The sequence below is a fragment of the Perca fluviatilis genome, chromosome 2 (assembly GCF_010015445.1).
Source record: "Perca fluviatilis chromosome 2, GENO_Pfluv_1.0, whole genome shotgun sequence".
Taxonomy (NCBI): Eukaryota; Metazoa; Chordata; class Actinopteri; order Perciformes; family Percidae; genus Perca; species Perca fluviatilis.
In genome coordinates this window covers 31,315,383-31,332,377 of record NC_053113.1, presented here as the reverse complement: position 1 = coordinate 31,332,377, position 16,995 = coordinate 31,315,383, and the positions used below count along the sequence as shown (strand labels likewise).

Genomic DNA, 16,995 nt, shown 5'->3' with positions numbered 1-16,995 from the left:
ACAAGGAGAGAAATCACAGGGTTCAACTCTTTGCATGTTATGTGCACAAGCTGGTCTGTGTCATTCTCAAGCACAGATTTAAGGGCTTATCATCCTGTTAAAGGAAAGATGTGAGGAAAGTGTGACGAAAACCGAGAGAGGGCGAGTTTGCAAGAAGAGAAGAGTGTGAAAGATTGATAGGAGTATGAGAGAAAGACAGAAAGGGGGAGAGAGGGGGACAACTGGGACAGCAGAGAGGAGAAGAAACCAGACAGAAGTCATCTGCTTTATATCATTATAGCAATGCAAGGTCTGGAGGGAGACACCATGGGACGAATGGGGATTCATACTTCTAAGAGCAGTCACTCCTCTGATGAAAATAAAACAGTTTGAACCAATTTGATCTGTTGATTAGTGGTGAAAAGTGAAGGAACTTTTTTTCAAACTTTCTTGCATTCTGCCAAAACACATACACACAGTTTTTATGGTTGCTGTCTACTTAACACATCTATTTCAGTCTGTCCATTCAGCTGTGTTAAAGTCATTCCACAGACCATAAGTAGCCCTTGTTCCGCAGAGACCAATTAATGGACCAGTAACACATCACTGAATGCCAATCAACAGGTCAACAAAACCAAAGAGGATTGGCAGCGTCCAAAAAGACATTGGATGTTTTGCATTCTTTCCCTGACCCTAGTGCCAGTGACAGGGTGACAGAGGAATACATAGAGGGTCCAGTCTGGAGGGAGAGCCCTTGATGGAAGCCATGTTTACGGTAAAGCCTCTTTCGACCTTCCCCCAGCCAAATTCCTTTCAGAAGTTTTTTTCACAGTTTTAATCCTGACAGTTCTGAAAAATACACAGACCAGTGGTATTATTCTTGCTCAGTTTAAAACTTTTTTTTAGGTCTTTATATATTTATATAGGACAGCTGAAGACATGAAAGGGAAGAGAGAGGGGCATGCAGCAAAGGACCGCAGGGTGGAGTCAAACCTGTGGCCGCTTTGTCAGGAGTAAACCTCTAAATATGGGCGACCGCTCTACCAGGTGAGCTACTCAAGCGCCCGGCACTGAGTTATTAATAGTTCTTTTAGATAACAGCTCTGCGTTTGACTTGGGCCTTAAGTATTCTGTCTCCATGCTGCCGCTTGGTAATATTATACATTTTTACATGGTATTAATTTTTATGCAGATGATACACAGCTGTACTTTTTCGCTTGATCCTTTTAATATCCAGCAACCTGACTCCCTATATGATCATCTAATGCAATTATATGTCCAAAAACTATATAACCAAAAACTTGACAACTCTAGCCCTAGTCTTAAAGCATTAAACTGTGCTGGCTGTCACTGAAAGCGGTGCCATCTTTGTCTTTGTTTTTAAAAAGGTGACCAACTAATTTAGGTAGAAAACTATTCCCAACATGACTGTATTATTTTTAAATGTAGAAACTTCAGCATTGATTTAGCTCTGATTAATCTCTTACTCTGACTCTATGGAAATAGCTTATGCTTGAAAAGCAACAGGCACAGTTAGTGCACTAGTTTCAGTTTCTTGGCCTGGCCTGAAAACATCAGCACATGCTATTATACTCACAGTACAAGAATAAGGAGGCAAACATGACTTTGCAGTGTAAACTTTTATGAATCTAGTTTGCCACAGAGAGCAGAAAACAGGCACCAGAAGGTTTATGGAGGTAAAGAAAAAAAGGGGAAACAGAAGGGGCGAGTGTAAAGATCCCACCCTGCCAAAACTCTTACATTTTTTCCACTGGGCTTACAGAAATCAGGGTCTTTCTGGAAATGAAAAATCTGGCCAAGGCTAGTGGATACAGATACCTAACAGATGTACTGACTGTACTGAAAAGAAAAGTCAGTAAGAAGAAACGCATATGTACTTTTATATCATTCATTCATTGATTCCTTAATCCAGTCATTCATTTACTCACTCACTCACTCACTCACTCACTCAGTCAAACAACTCTCATCCACCATTTTATTCATGGTTCTGTTTGAATAGCTATTTTTATCATGTTCTCTGTTGGCCATATTCAGAGCAAACAGATTTTTCCCACAGAAACTAGATTCCTCATGTCTGACTCCCTCCCCCCCTATTCTCCTCCCTCCATTTCCGTCCTTCTGCCTCTCAGCTGTGAAGGGAAACAACCAGGCCCCAATCATTGATCATGCATCAACCTCAGCAACAGAGAAGTAAAGTAAAAGGCAGTAGATGCACAGAAAACAAAACAGAATGCCAAAATTAAGAAAATAAAGTTCATACACATAGCAGAAATAGCTTTTGCCTTCAGACTCAGGACATCCAACCTTGATTGCAAATAAAATGCAAAAAAATATGTACACTCATGTAGGCATGGGCCGGTTACCGTTTTCAAGGTATACCGCGGTTTGAAAAACTCAAGGTTTCAAAACCACTAACATTTTCCGTCATACCATTCCTAAGGTATGAGCTGTTTTTTATGAGTGGTCAAGGAGCAAAACTGCAGTTTAGTAATCCGTCTCCCTGCCAGTGTGCAGTGTGTTAATAAAATAAATGTATTAATCATACCGTCAGAATCGTATACCGGCCCATGCCTACACTCACGCACATCCAAATATGATGCCATTGTGCACACAATTACTCCACACCCACATGCTGTAGTCCCCTCTACCTGCCCACACATGCATTAGGTAGAAAGGAAGAGTTATTGGGGAGTTGGAGGTGCAGCAGTGCTGGTTACCATTACAATGATGGTCAGAGGTGAGGTGGTAGTGGTGTAACCCTCCAGGGTGGGAGTGGCAGCATCCAATGACATCTGGTCCTGTCGCGAACACATGTGACCGCAGTCAGTGCCGCCCACTGAGCGCAGGAGCAGGACTACACTGGCCGAACAACCCATAATCCACTGCTTTTGACTCCTAGTCCAGCCTGATCTCGTCCAGAAGTGTAGGCCTTCCCCTTGTTTATCCCAGTCAACCTGAAATAAAGTGTCTGCCCTGATGACAGTCCAGTTCAGTCCAGTCAGCCCCTGGTCCAGCCAGTGGTGCTGTGCTCTGTTCAAGCCCGATAGGATAAGTGACACTCCATCCTACTCTGCCCTCCCCCTGCCTTGCTTCACTTTAACCAGTCCTGCTTTGCAAGCTTTCTGTTTCTTTCCAGCACTGCTCTACTCCAGTCTCCAGCTCCTAATGTTGCTGAGCTTACACACTGGCAGCCTTACATGGCTTTCTCTCTCTCTCTCTCTCTCTCTCTCTCTCTCTCTCTCTCTCTCTCTCTCCCTCTCTCGCTCTCACACACACACACACAAAAACACCCCACACACACACACACACACACACACACACACACACACACACACACACACACACACACACACACACACAGCAGCTGTGCACGGTTCAGCCCAGCCCAGCTCATGCAACAAATCACAGTCTGCAATAGCTGTCAGCTGACCTGAACCAGCTGCTACATGCACGCACACACACATAGATACTCCTATAATTTTTCAGATTTTCATTCTGCAGCACTCTCCTTCACCATTTTTCTCCCAATCCCACCAGTCCTTTCAAGTCGCAGTTCTGCTGGCTGTGTTGGTACATTTGCAGTTTGTGCACTGAAGACAACACGTAAAGCGCAGACATGCTGTCCCACACTCTGATTTGGTTAAATAAACTGTTGCTTTATAAAAGAAAGAGTATAAAAATGTGTGTGTTAATGCATTTGCATGTGTTTGCTACGGTTAATTGTTCTGTAGTGGAGGTTGGCAGATTGTGTGTGCAGCTCCAGGGAGATTGTTGGGGAGTGGTGAGAGGGCTATTGAAAGGAAGTGGATGGAAAGTGGGGAGTGGGCAGCTTTACAGATGAAGCGTGCATCTGGAGTTTTAGGACTGTAGAGCTAACATGTAAAATTCCAGTGACTTTGGTTCAGCACATAGACAGGCAACAGGACACTGACTGGGCTTTTGCTGAGTCTATACAGCATAAAATTCCATTACATCATTTCTGATGTCCCCGAGTGCCAGCGACAATCACTTTAACCACTCTAATTGTTCTCAGGTCACCATAACATCTGGTCTTGCTTTGTTCTCCATGTTCCATTTTCACTGTGTGTGGCTGAATGGAAAAAATGGTTTTCATATGTTTTGCAGCTATTTCAAATTCTTCTCATGTATGACTGGCCATCTATTTTCACCTCTGTCACCCAAAGGTTTCTGAAGGGATGCTTTGAAGCCTGGGTTTTTTGTTGACTGTTCTTTGCCATCTTTGTCAGTCACTTCACTTCAATGTAATTTGGTTAATGCGGGTGGAGCAAGATGGTACCATCAAGCACAACAAACTGAATGTGACTGGCCAAAAACAACCGTCAATCAATCCAACACTGCCCAAAGCATACATCTTTTAAAAGCCTGGGACAATGGTTGTCAAAATCACCACCAAGATACACATTAGAGGAAGTAAGAATAACTAAAATTAAAATAAAAAAATTTAATAATTCATTGACTAATAGAGATAAGTTGACTTCAAAACTAAGTTTTAATGCAACCAGCATCCAGCAACTAATAGAGAAACTGCATCTTAATGCATGTCTACACTTCTTCTTACACTTCGTCTTTTTTAATGGTGCAATATGACATAAGACAAACAGTGTCACTATCTGATAAAAAACATGCTTCTGGAAAATTGAAAGGATTAAGAAAATTGTCCTAATTCGTAAGAGAAATAAACAATTTAAAAATCGGCTGAAAAACGCATTGTCACAATGAGGAAAACATAGGTTTTTTCTTATGATTGCTAAGTTGCTTTTTGGAGATAGATGGTTTTTTACATGACAGCAACAAGCCTTTATATACAGTGCATGATGAGAGGTGAGTTATGAACAAGTATACATTGACACAAATCAGTCAAACATATAATAATATAACGCAGATGCATCCCAAAGCATCACTGAAATAGAAATGGCTAGGGTTATTTTAATTTTTAAAGATTATTTTTCAGGGCATTTTCGGCCTTTATTTTTGACAGGAAAGCTGAAGATACGAAGGGATGACACACATTAAAGGGCCACAGGTCGGAGTCGAACCCAGGCCTGCTGCGGTGTGGAGTAAACCTCTATATACGGGTACCCGCTCTACCAACTGAGCTATCCGGGAGCCCATGGCTAGGGTCATTTGAGGAAATGTTATATATATTCTACCTATACTATAATTTAGCCCGACTGCATGCAATGTTTTTATACTCTCAGTAGATCTGTAATCAAGTGACACATAATGTACAGACAATGACATTTGCGCACTCTTAGCTCCCTGCAGAGAGTAGGAGGTAGCCATGGTGATGTTGTTAGGTCATGATTAAGGTCATTAGTGTCCATGCCAATGTGACAGAAAACCCCACCCCCCGCCCACATAAATGCTCATTATTATAATGCTTTACATGGCTAAATATAAACAGCACAACACGCACAAACGCACAGAAAGACGCACAAAAGCATGCACACATACGAAATTGCTACTTCTCCCCCACACAGTGTACACATATTAATGTGCCCACTCAGTAGGAGATGACAGTGTATATGTCCAGTGCAATGTTCCAAGTGGAGAAACATTAACCGCACCCACCACCACCTTCCCCAGTGCTTCCAAAATCATTATATCTCACTAAATGCTCTTCAGTGCAACGTGCCTGACAGCAGTAGTAAAAACACAGAAACCACAGAGATAAGCTTTGTTTGTATGCCAGGCTTTCACAATGGTCCTGTCATGCGAATATGCCCACACAAACATGCCCTGTGGTCGTCAGCACAGTCCCCATGTTACACAGCTAGCTTGGTGTTGTGCTCTCATTCACTCCGCCTGCTTTCACACTGATTGCAGACACAGATTAAAGGACCACGCTGGCTGCTGTAAGTAGGTTTCCATCCAAATGTTCGTTAAGGTTTAACTAATCATTGAATGTTTCCATTATCTGACGACATGCACACGTTTACAAGAGAGGATGACAAGATAAGATCACTTAAATTTGAGATTTCAATTGATGCTGATGTGGAATTAATGTTTTATTTTTTTTAACCCTGTGTTGTCTTCGGGTCAAATTTGACAGAAATCAACCGAATTGCCCAAAAATAACATCAATGCGTGGATGTGCTTTGCAGGTAAAATTAATCATTACTTTCATTTAACTTTGGGTGTTTTATCCAATTTTATAGCATTTGAAAAAAAAAGGTTTAAAATGGTTTCAAAACAGTATCCCCACTAAACTTTGACATAAAGATAGTAAAAGAGCACTGTTGAGTTTTTTAATTCTTAAATTTCCAGATATTTTTGCGAAATAACCTTTTAAAAAACCATACAAAGATCCATTTTGAACCATGAATAAATAGGCTATAGATTAATGATTAAAAGTATATTATTATCCATATTTGTATATTTAATTGTGCAAGATAAATATGTTCTCAGTGGGGCTAGCTCACCTGGTTGAGAGTGCAACCCACATACTACGGATCAGTCCTAACCCCAGTGGCCCGGGTTAAAGTAATTTGTTGCATGTCGTCCCCCCCTCTCTCCCCCCTTTCCTGTCTTCAGCTAGTATATCAGATAAAGGTTAAAATAGCCCCTCCCCTAAAACATGTTCTCGAACTTCACAAATTATATAATAGGAAACTAGGGAAAAAAAGTGTTAGGTATCACGAAATTTCTACGATATTATTAAGAATCAAATGGACCGGTACAGTACAATAAAGTGTCATTATTCAATTGTGTGCACCTTTGCTATTGTTTGGACCTACAGCAGAGAGTGCCTGAGTACATGTCCTCCTTGTGCTTGCCGGTGCTTCCTTGTGTGACCGGGGTTAAGCTGTGTGTAAGTCTGAACCTCTGTAAAGGATGACATCATTGGGGTGTACAGGGCAGTGTGCTGCAATCATTTGTGGAGCTAATGTTTTCCAGCTGTACAGCCTCCGTCTCTATAATCCTTCTGTTACTCTGCTCAACAACACTGACGGTGACAAAGTGGCGGCTACGTACACTAGATTTGCAGGAGTTTGAGGCGTGTGTGTGCATGCTGCATATGCACGTAGGTTAACTATTTAGACAAGAGACAAACATAGGCAGTTTTACTGACTTCAAATACTTCAGCCAACTAGGCCAAGTTGGGAAACCACAGTCCATTAAAACTCATGCACACTGCCTTGTAAGCAGTTAGCTCTACTATAGTTAGGTTCCCTGTAGCGCTGGAGGCTGACTCATGGCAGCGGTGTTTGATGTGGTGCAGGGCTTCAGTGAGTTTACTTGGGAAAACACTCTCCTGTTTCCATGGCGACCACAACAGGAAGGATGCTGTCACTCAAGGGTGCTGGGTTCTCAGCAAACTACAGTTTGGCCTCAGGCAGTCACAGAGTAACAAGAGGGACACCGGGTCAACCTCTTTCTGGCTACACTAAGCCCCTATTCTCACATCGGGTTTCTCTCTGACAGGCTGCAGAAATGGAGAAAGTTCACTGACTGGACTTAAATATATAAAGATTACAAAATGTCAGGAGGAGAAATCTGGAGACTGCAAACTTTCAGATTACGTTGAACTGGAGTAATTTTCTTCAAAACTCAACTGCAAATAATGTACTAAATATTCTTTGTGAGCTTCTGCAATTGCTCAGAAGACTTGAGTTTGCAGCTCAACATGTCTCAATGCATTTGCAGTAACTATTGTTTCCAACGTTCTGATACTGCCACAGTAGTTGACTAGTAGACAAGTTAATATTGTCTCAAACTCATCCTGATGTGCCGTTCTCAGTAAAACCTCAGCCCGCAGATGCAACACCACAGCACACTATCTCTTGCACAAACAGGAAGACAGACAAAGACTAAACTGAGCACCAGGTATTCTAGAAGATGCATGATTCAAAAATAAAATGACAATCAAAGTAGGCTATCTAAGAATTGATTAGAGAAAACATTTTATCAAAATTCCTCTGTACTACACAGTACCTGTAAATTGTCAGATGTTTTTGTGTTGAGACATTTTCATGGCCTTGAGAGTTTCATCACATTGTATTTTATGATGTTATTTCAGGTGGTTGTATACATTTATGTCGTTAGCCTGCTGTGCTGCAGCTGTGGCAAAATAGTGCTTGGAAAGTATGTGCTATTGACTCATCAATCAGAGTCATTTTTTGGTATCTGAAAACGTTCCACAGAGCAGATGTAAGACTTTTTCCATTCAAGCACGACATTAGTTTGAACTGGAGGAGTTTTCTTGATTCTGACTCATTTTGCTCTTGATTTTGTTGCTCCTCCAGAGCTTTCGCTTTCACTGTATCACTCTTCGGTCTCTCTTTCACATGTTAAGATTTGTTTTTCGTTCTGCCCCCTTTGCAGGTGGCTGCCTGTCACATGATGCACAGTTGTCTGGTTATTTGTTGAAGCGATCTAATGGAGGAAATTAGAAGCTCTTGGTTTGATGCAATGGATCGCCCTCCTAACGCAAACACTGCAGATACATTTTCACCTGAGAATGCAATTGCAAATATGAATCCAAATCACGACTTATTTTTACAACCTGACTGTAACAAGATCATGCTGTAAACCTGAATACTGTGTAATATCTGGCTCCGAGGTGAGCTCTTTCCCTGGAGGAGTTAACAGGAAGAACAGAGTTTAGAGCCACAGCACACTGCCAATGCCATCTAGTGCTGAGCACTGGGCACAGCAGGCTGCGTGGAGGATGAGAGGGTGCCAGTCTCAACACCTCAGTGTAGCAGATGCCCTCGCTGCCACGTCTTTAATGAATGACCTCCAGGAGGCGCTCTGCGCTGAGATACTATCTGGTCCTCTGGCAGCTGGTTTGTTTAGAAAAGGAAGCTGTTAAAATGTCTTTAAATGAGAACTAAAGTCCTGAGGCAGGAGGGATGTTGGGGGAGGGAGCAAGAAAGGGGAGATGGGGTGGAGAATATGGGAGATGGGAAGTTAGTGAGTAGCAACTGCCGGGAAGGGGGGGGGGCATTGTTAAAAATTTCCATTCATTATCTTAAGACTCACCTCCCTCTTTAAATTCACCCGCAACAATCAACCACACCTTTTCTCCTGTCCATCCATATTACCTACTGTAGCCTCCAAAGGACTCTTTTTTCAGTATTTGTACTTTTTCCAACAATTTAGTGGAGATAAACACAAATACACACACACCATGGTTCAGGGGAAATTATATCTGTGCATATAGTTATAACAGACAATCAGGGGAGAGTAATTGGAAGCAGACACTACTTTGATTCAGGTGACTTATGACACCTGGGTTTCCTTACAGGGATTAATACACGTTGACCTTATCTTTAAAAATGTTAATACATAAAGATGTATTGTTTGTTTATTGCATAATTTATGGACTCATTAAATATAAGTGGGATACTGTACATGTCAGAGATGGGTTTACATTCCACATCAGGGGATTCGTTTCAGGAACCGTTTCACAGGTGGTAAGCATTTGCTCCTTTTAATGAAATGTATGTTTTATTTAATAAAAGTAGATTAGTTTTTATGATATTGGTGGAGGTGGTCGTGGTTTCAGGTGAGGTGACCCACGTCCAATATTAAACAATGTGGGGAAAGCCCTGGGAAACAAGCTAGGCTTCTACATTGTAATGTAGTATGCTTTTGTTCCTTGATCTACTCTGTGAAACTCCTTAGCTTGGACTTACTGGTGGTAATAGGGCTGGGTGACAAAAATCATGATATTTTTGACCAAATACCTCAATATCAATATGTGGTTGACAATTGGTGAATCGCAAAATATTCACACAATGAGATTTTTGAAAAATAATCATCAGTAACGTGGATATAATGATAAGTGGGTAAAGGCAAATAACAGAGCAGGTCTGGTAAGTTCAGAAAATTACATCACTTTACTGTAATGCAATCCTTTAAAACCAGAAAAAGACAACACTTATGTCATATCACGATATTACGATACCCAAAATGTAAGACGACATCTAGCCTCATATATATCGATAGCGATGTAATATCTATATCTTCCCCAGCCCTAGGTGGTAAGAACAATAAAACTACAACTTGTACCAGTCTACCTGCCCTTTTTTCGTTTTCACTCACTGACTTACACATTCATAAAGAATCTGGCCTGTGAGAGGTGAAAAGCAGTAGACTGGTATTATTTAGCATCCATTCAGCGGCAAAAAGCAGCAGAAACACACAGCTACTGTACTGTCACAGAGCTGATGCCTCATTAATTCACTCTCCCACGTGGCCCCCCTACTATCCCCGCTCATGTCCCGTCTCGGGCCTCAGCAGTCATGCATAGACGACTGAGGTCACCAGCTTCATATGCACACTGCTATAAATATTTGCGATAATACCCATCCTTTATGAGGTAAAGCTTTTTTTGGTTTGTATGGAAACAAGTGTATACTTTTAAAATCGGATTCAGTGCTCTTATGTTGTTATTTACGGTTAAAATGAGAAACACAGCTCATACAACAGGGAAGGTTTAAGGTAATAGCAGCACGCAGAGCAAAAGAGCTTTTCCTTAAATTGTGAGTTTCCGTCCAAGAGAGAGAACAATTAATTAGAAACAGAAAAGGTCCCTTCACTGCAGAGGGTGTAGGTTTTTGCCAGTATTAATCTCATCAAAACCTGATATTACTGGAAAGAGTACTGCAGCAACATCATAAATACCACTCCAATAGAGTAGTCATGATTTCTCTTTCAGCACTGTCATGTCTATATGCCATGTCTGTTGTTTTCTCTGCGATCTTATCAGGGCCATTTGCACAGCTGTTAGGCCTCTCCTGTCTCCCGTCCAGGTAAGAGAGTCTCACTCTCCAACCAATAAGACCTTCATGCTGGCCAAGTCAAACTCCAAAATATCCTCCAAAAACTATCCTCTACTTCCACTGCATGTCTGAGCCTCTGACACTCGGAAACCGTAAATACTCCTCGGGCAATTATCCCTAATGATTTCTGTTTCCTGTAGCTCTGTTAGCTTGATAAATGTGTCCTCACTCTGAACTTGCCATATTCATCCTAAAAATAAGGCCCAAGCCAACATTTACTTTTATGCATACATGCCAGAAACACATACCAGCATAATGGATGATGAAGCTACTATGGTTATAAGAGCCCCATCATTCCAGCCAGAGTGAAAAATAAATCATAAGACGTTATGCCAATCCACAATATACACCCTCACAATGAAGAAAAAGCCCACTAGAATGCCTAGTTTGTAATAAATCATTCAGTCGTGACGCCTACATCTGACACCTACACAAAGCCTACATGTAACCCCTGTATAACCTCCACACCAGCGCTAACTATCTACCAGACGCCCACTCAGCACAGCTCCCTCTCCCTGAGGTCCCAGTTTAGGCCGAGGACGCAGCTGTTCCGAAGACTTTTCCTCATGTGTTTTCATATCTATTATCCTACCTTATTCACCCCCCCCCCAGACTCAAAATCATTCCTCTGTCTATCTCTATGCCTGGTGCTTTTTTTCCTCCCTTATTTCTTTTGCAGATCCTATATAAGCTCCTTGGCTGCCATTTGAGGCACTCACAATTGATGCACACAGAAAGATACAAAGGCAGACATACACATACAGTGAGCTAGCACAGACCCGTAGAAAGGCTTCAAATCCAAAACAGAAATCCCATAGACTCCTGCCCGCTAACATGAGTATCCACAAGCATGACAGACAAGCATGGATCTGAGTATTCTTTCTTTACCTTCATCTTAACTCCCTTCACTTATTGAGTGTTTTTGGCTCGGGGCTATGGTTCCTGTGGGACACATGTCAGAGAGATAACACTCTCTTTGTCGGTCAGATGGAATAGCAATAAGTGGAACTGGCATCTTTAAGTCAAATGTATCTTCACTCCTGCGACTTGGCAGAAAAAACTGTGTGATACACCTTCAAGAGCCCTAATAACTCAGAAAGGTATAAGTTAGGGCTGGACCTGAAATTAAACCTGATTTACTTGGACAACAATAAATGCAAAAGTGGATTATTTATATACTGGTTAGATGTCATTGGTTTTTGTAGCCATTGTCAGTAATTTTACATTTACATTTACATTTATAAAAAAAATTGTGATTCAAGTACAGATTCCTCCCTCAAATGTAATCAATTCAGTGTGTTGTCCAGCCCTTAGATAAGTAGTGTCAAAAAGATAATGTGCCAGGAAGTCACCATTGAAGAATACATATTTGAATCAAGCATTTCACCAACTGAGCATATTGATAACAGTTATATCTTCATCCTCAGCCAGTTACCTTCTGCCATGGTCAGTTATGCCAGCTATTTATTGTTGTGCATTGCTACTCAAGAGACACTTACTATCTGTAAGTGAAAACTATTTGTTTTATTTCTAACAGTGGCCCAGACTCTGCAGACATAATAATGTGTGTGTATGCATGTGTGTACTTTTTTTTCTTTGTGTATATGTGTGGATGGATGTGGGTAACTGAAGTGGTTGCTGCTGGTGAAATATTATTAATGGCTGCTTGTTTCTGTCTCTTTCAGATTTATTTTCTGACACCAGGGCCAAGAGGACATACACGGTCAGATGGGATTATTGTCGGGTCAGCCGGGATGATCAAAGCCAGCAGGGATCAGTTAGACAGGCAGAGAAAAAAGGGACAAAAAGATCCTAAGAGGATTCCACCATGTAACAAAAAACACGGTTTGGTTTTAAGATTTATAGACTTTGAGGACGGTTTGTACAAATGGTGGACACTACACTTTCTCTTTACATCCTTTCTTGTCTCATCCTGTCCAGCCAGTGAAGGCAGTTAATGAGGGAAAGTCCACATCACGTATGACTGCCACACAGTGTGTATGAGTATGTGTGTGTGTGTGTGTGTGTGTGTGTGTGTGTGTGTGTGTGTGTGTGTGTGTGTGTGTGTGTGTGTGTGTGTGTGTGTGTGTGTGTGCAGATACAACAGGGCAAGGGCAGCAGGGCATGGGGGTCGGACGGTAATGGCAGCAGCATATTCAGGCCTCCTACTCTGGAATGCAGAGTGAGGGAGAGACACAACACTGCAATTCACTCGCAGAGAGTCTGAACTATTCTTAGTCCAGTATGTGAAGTAGTTCCCCCCCCCCTTCCTCACCCCTTCCCTGGGGGCCCTGAAAAGAGTCTGGATGTACAAATTGACGTGGTGTCTATTAAGGTATGGGGCAGGATGGTGAAACTGGATGGAGAGCTTTAGAGAAAGAGGGGATAAAAGTTAAGCTCTAGTGAGGCAAAGCCCAGTCAGCTAAGTCTGAATGGAGCAGTTCACTGGCTGTGAAGCCTCTCCAAAGAGCCTATTGTAAACGTACATTGGCACAATGCATGGAGCCCCGGGGACCTCTCTTTTTTCTTTCTCTCTCTCTCTCTCTCTCTCTCTCTCTCTCTCTCTCTCTCTCCTCTGATGTGACCTCTCACAAACACTGGCATTAAAGACAGACAAATACTTTCACTCTATCCACTTTTCCTACCTAGACTAAACAGACTTGTTGTCTTCTAATACAATTCAACAACTGGCAGTGTGACACGAGGTTACATATTGAAAAGAAAAAATGAATTTCCTGCGCTTACACCCAGCACACACACTAGTGAGATCACTGCACAGAGTTCAAACAGTGGGGGAATTCAGCAAGAGCCACTAGTGACAGGCTCAGATTTGTTTTTTCATGTGCTTGCTCTGCTTTTATTTCTGTCCTTTCTGAATGAGTCATTGAGAAGATGGGGACAGACACACACCAAGGCCTGGCAGTGCACGGTCCTACTGTTATCGGGCAAACACGGCTGAGTCGTCTGCAGCTCAGTCATAACAAATGTCAAAGAGCTATTCATCTCCTCTAATCCCTTTCTCTATTCTCCTGTCTGCATGTATATATACACACACACACACACACACACACCGGTGACACTAGAAGCATTCACTCAACGTGACAAGGAGTGAGAACTGAGGAGCTGGGTGAATGTAATCCAGTTGGTTTTGAGAGAGAATGAGGGAGTTGAAAGGAAGTGTAGGTAATTAGGGAATCTGTGTAGAGATAGAAAAAGGCAAAGAAGAAGAAAAAAAGGCAGAGAGGGAGCAGAGCAGAGGGAGGCAGAAAGTAAGAAGTGAAATATAGGAGGGAGCTAGTAGAGGGAACAATAGAGGGGCAGACATGGTGAGGAGAGGTTTGATGGGAGGAAGAGAATAAGTGTCACCCTGCTGATGAAATATGTGAAGGGATATGTCATAAGTGATACGAACACAGATTCAGGTTGCACCACATGACGAAGACGCCCTGAAGAACTGCACAGCGTGGCTTCTCAGAAAAGCTGCACGCGGAGTTGTACAGAGACTCAAAATGTATGGTGTGAGAGAAGGAGACAGAGCTAGCATGACATCCTGTCCCACAGTGTCAGATCTTGCACAAACACAATCTAAGAGGTGACATTTTCACAACTTGGTTTGACACATACAGTATAGAGTATATGATGCACGCTCAAACACAAGAGGGAGAGGGGAAAACAATGTGGTGTGCAAGTGTGACTCATCACATGCATCGGCTACAATAGGTCACGAAGCAGCGGAGTCGAGAGCTGACACAGATGCGAAATGTCATATAGTGCCATGTATCGTGCTAATTAAGCTACAGTATAATGAGCGTTTCCCCTGGGTCATCATCCATCTTATTTTGTGACCTGGCCTAAACCGTGATCACACCCACACTCAAAATACGGCATTTGTTGTGCGGAATCTGCTCATTTTACCTGAGTTTTATTTCATAAAAATGTGTTCTATTTAATTTGATGTGTTATGATGCTAGCGGAGGTGGTCTTTATTCTTGGTGAGGTGGCCCACCTCCACTATAAACCCTGATAATTATTCAGCAAAGTGCTACTTTAATAGTTCCATTGTGATGTCAAATGACAAAATGCTACTTTCTTAATTCTTCTTGGTGGGAGAGTCCCTTTTTTCAGTTTAATTCATACAATCAAGAGTGTGGTATAATTTTCAAAAACCCAACTTCTGTAAGAGAATAAGTGTATCGGCAGGCAAGGAGATATTGCCTCTGTTGATTTGTAAAGCAGCTTCAATGCAACTCTATGGACAAAAACATATGAGCAACAGCACAGCATTTGTAATTTCCGGCCTGGAATGTTGAGAAACTATAACTTTCTTAAGAACTGTTACATGAGTGTCCACGGGGCCCTGAAAAGTTGCTAGCGTGCAAACTTATAAATATAGCACAAAGATACTCACAATTTCATGTACACTCAAACATTAGCCAGTTAATGCTAAGTAATATGAGACGTGCAAATACTGTACATAAAATTACACATAGCGATGCAATTGGACAACTGCCTGCTAAACCTGTGATTAGACACACAAAGTCCCACACAGGAAATAGTGTTTATAAGGAGGACAAGTTATCTGCAGTGAAGCCTCTTGTCTGCAATCTCGTCTGGGGGATGAGACAAATCTACCGAATCTCTTATCCTCTTCTCACCCTTCCGCCCTCATTTTCTTCTTGGTTTTCCCCTCTTTACGATCTAGCTCTCTTAAAATGATACATCAATACTGGTGATGTCTGACCCAATTATAAGCTTGACTATGTCTCCAGCTCCACTCCTGTCCTACCTTGCCCTGTCCAGATGTAATAAGAGGCATGTGACAGAAAGGTCAGGACAAATCAATCAATTTTATTTGTCACATGAAATCATACGAGGTACAATTTCAGTGGAATGTTATCATCATCACCCAGGATCAGTGCAGATCTCCTGTCAGACTTGACATCGTGCAAGCAATGACCTCACAAGAGAAGAGCAAGATAGATAAATAAAAAATGTAAGAGTAGATATGTTCAGAAAGCAGTTGAAGGAGGCGGGTTACAGAAACAATTAAAGCAATAAGTATATTATAAGCATATAATGTATATAATACATATTAAGACATATAATATACATGTATATGTATTTTTAATTTACATATTAGCGTATGATATAAGCGGCAACACAAACCAGCTTAATTCATTTTTAACGTAATAACTTGGGAGCGTGAGAGCAGAGGAGCAGTAGATCAGATGAAATAAGATATACTACAAGGGAAAAAGTAGAGATATGCGAGGAGCGCTTCCTGTTAGAATTCCATCCTAATTGACCCTTCTCTGTTGCCGTGGTAACAGAGGCACGGCTCTGGGAGACTAGGCTAATTACTGGTAATCTAACTGGTTTCTCTCCACTGGGACAATTGATTTTCAGCATTATCAGTTTGACTAAGTCGCATGAGACGGCCATATTAGTTGGGGTTACATGCTGCCAGCTAGCCTGACGGCTCTCTTCTTGAAACAGAGCAGCAGCCCACTGTGGTCAAATCAAGATAAAACTATGCTGCAAACCATCCGTGCTACAAACCCATATGCATGCCACGATACTTTTCGCAAAGCCAAAATGTTTTTTTTTTTTTTTTTTAGAACAACCACAAGCACTACACAGGCACACACATACAGACAGGCATATTAGGCTGATATACATGTATGCTGGCAGGTCAGCAGTCGTGCACAATGCATCCCAGGCAGTCGACATGATGTGTCATGAGGAGAGAGCGGAGTCAGACTGACAGCATGCGCCCCCAATGACCACATACACCAGCAACACATCACATCACTGGGGCACGCTGGGTAGGGAGGTGCCCCCCCATCAACAAATGACTACTCCACACTGTCTGACACACATTTCAGCTCCAGACAGACAGACATGCCCAGTAGTGGTATTTTACTAGAAGAACAGAAACATACAAACAGAACATGACTAGTATAAGCCCAGAAGACAGAGAATTTAAGGCTGATTATATAGATTAATAGGAAGCAGAGAAAATAATACTAATGTAATGAGACAAGCCAATAACAGCCCTATTCCTTGAGAGAAGAGAGGAAAGGAGACACTTAAAAAACCTACAGAAATATCCCATCTTCCTTTATTTCAGAATCAGACTAATATTTATTACCAAAGTAAGTTTTTACTTGCAAGGAATTTCCAT

The 16,995-nt window shown here is 41.8% G+C and overlaps 1 protein-coding gene across 11 annotated transcripts in view; it reads right to left on the bottom strand.

The window, feature by feature from the left end:
- The window catches only part of dock10 (dedicator of cytokinesis 10), a 66,395-nt gene that overhangs the window by 44,116 nt on the left and 5,284 nt on the right, over window positions 1–16,995 (bottom strand). For 8 of the 11 annotated variants that reach the window (XM_039825325.1, XM_039825334.1, XM_039825276.1 and 5 more), the window contains exon 1: window positions 2,718–3,172. The exons of 1 other annotated variant lie outside the window; for it this stretch is intronic. In XM_039825325.1, the coding sequence (XP_039681259.1) occupies window positions 2,718–2,876 (159 nt within the window). In that variant the 5' untranslated portion in view covers window positions 2,877–3,172. Of the gene's footprint in view, window positions 1–2,717; window positions 3,173–16,995 lie in introns of those variants that run through there. 2 more of the 11 variants (XM_039825369.1, XM_039825310.1) reach the window with 1 other exon arrangement.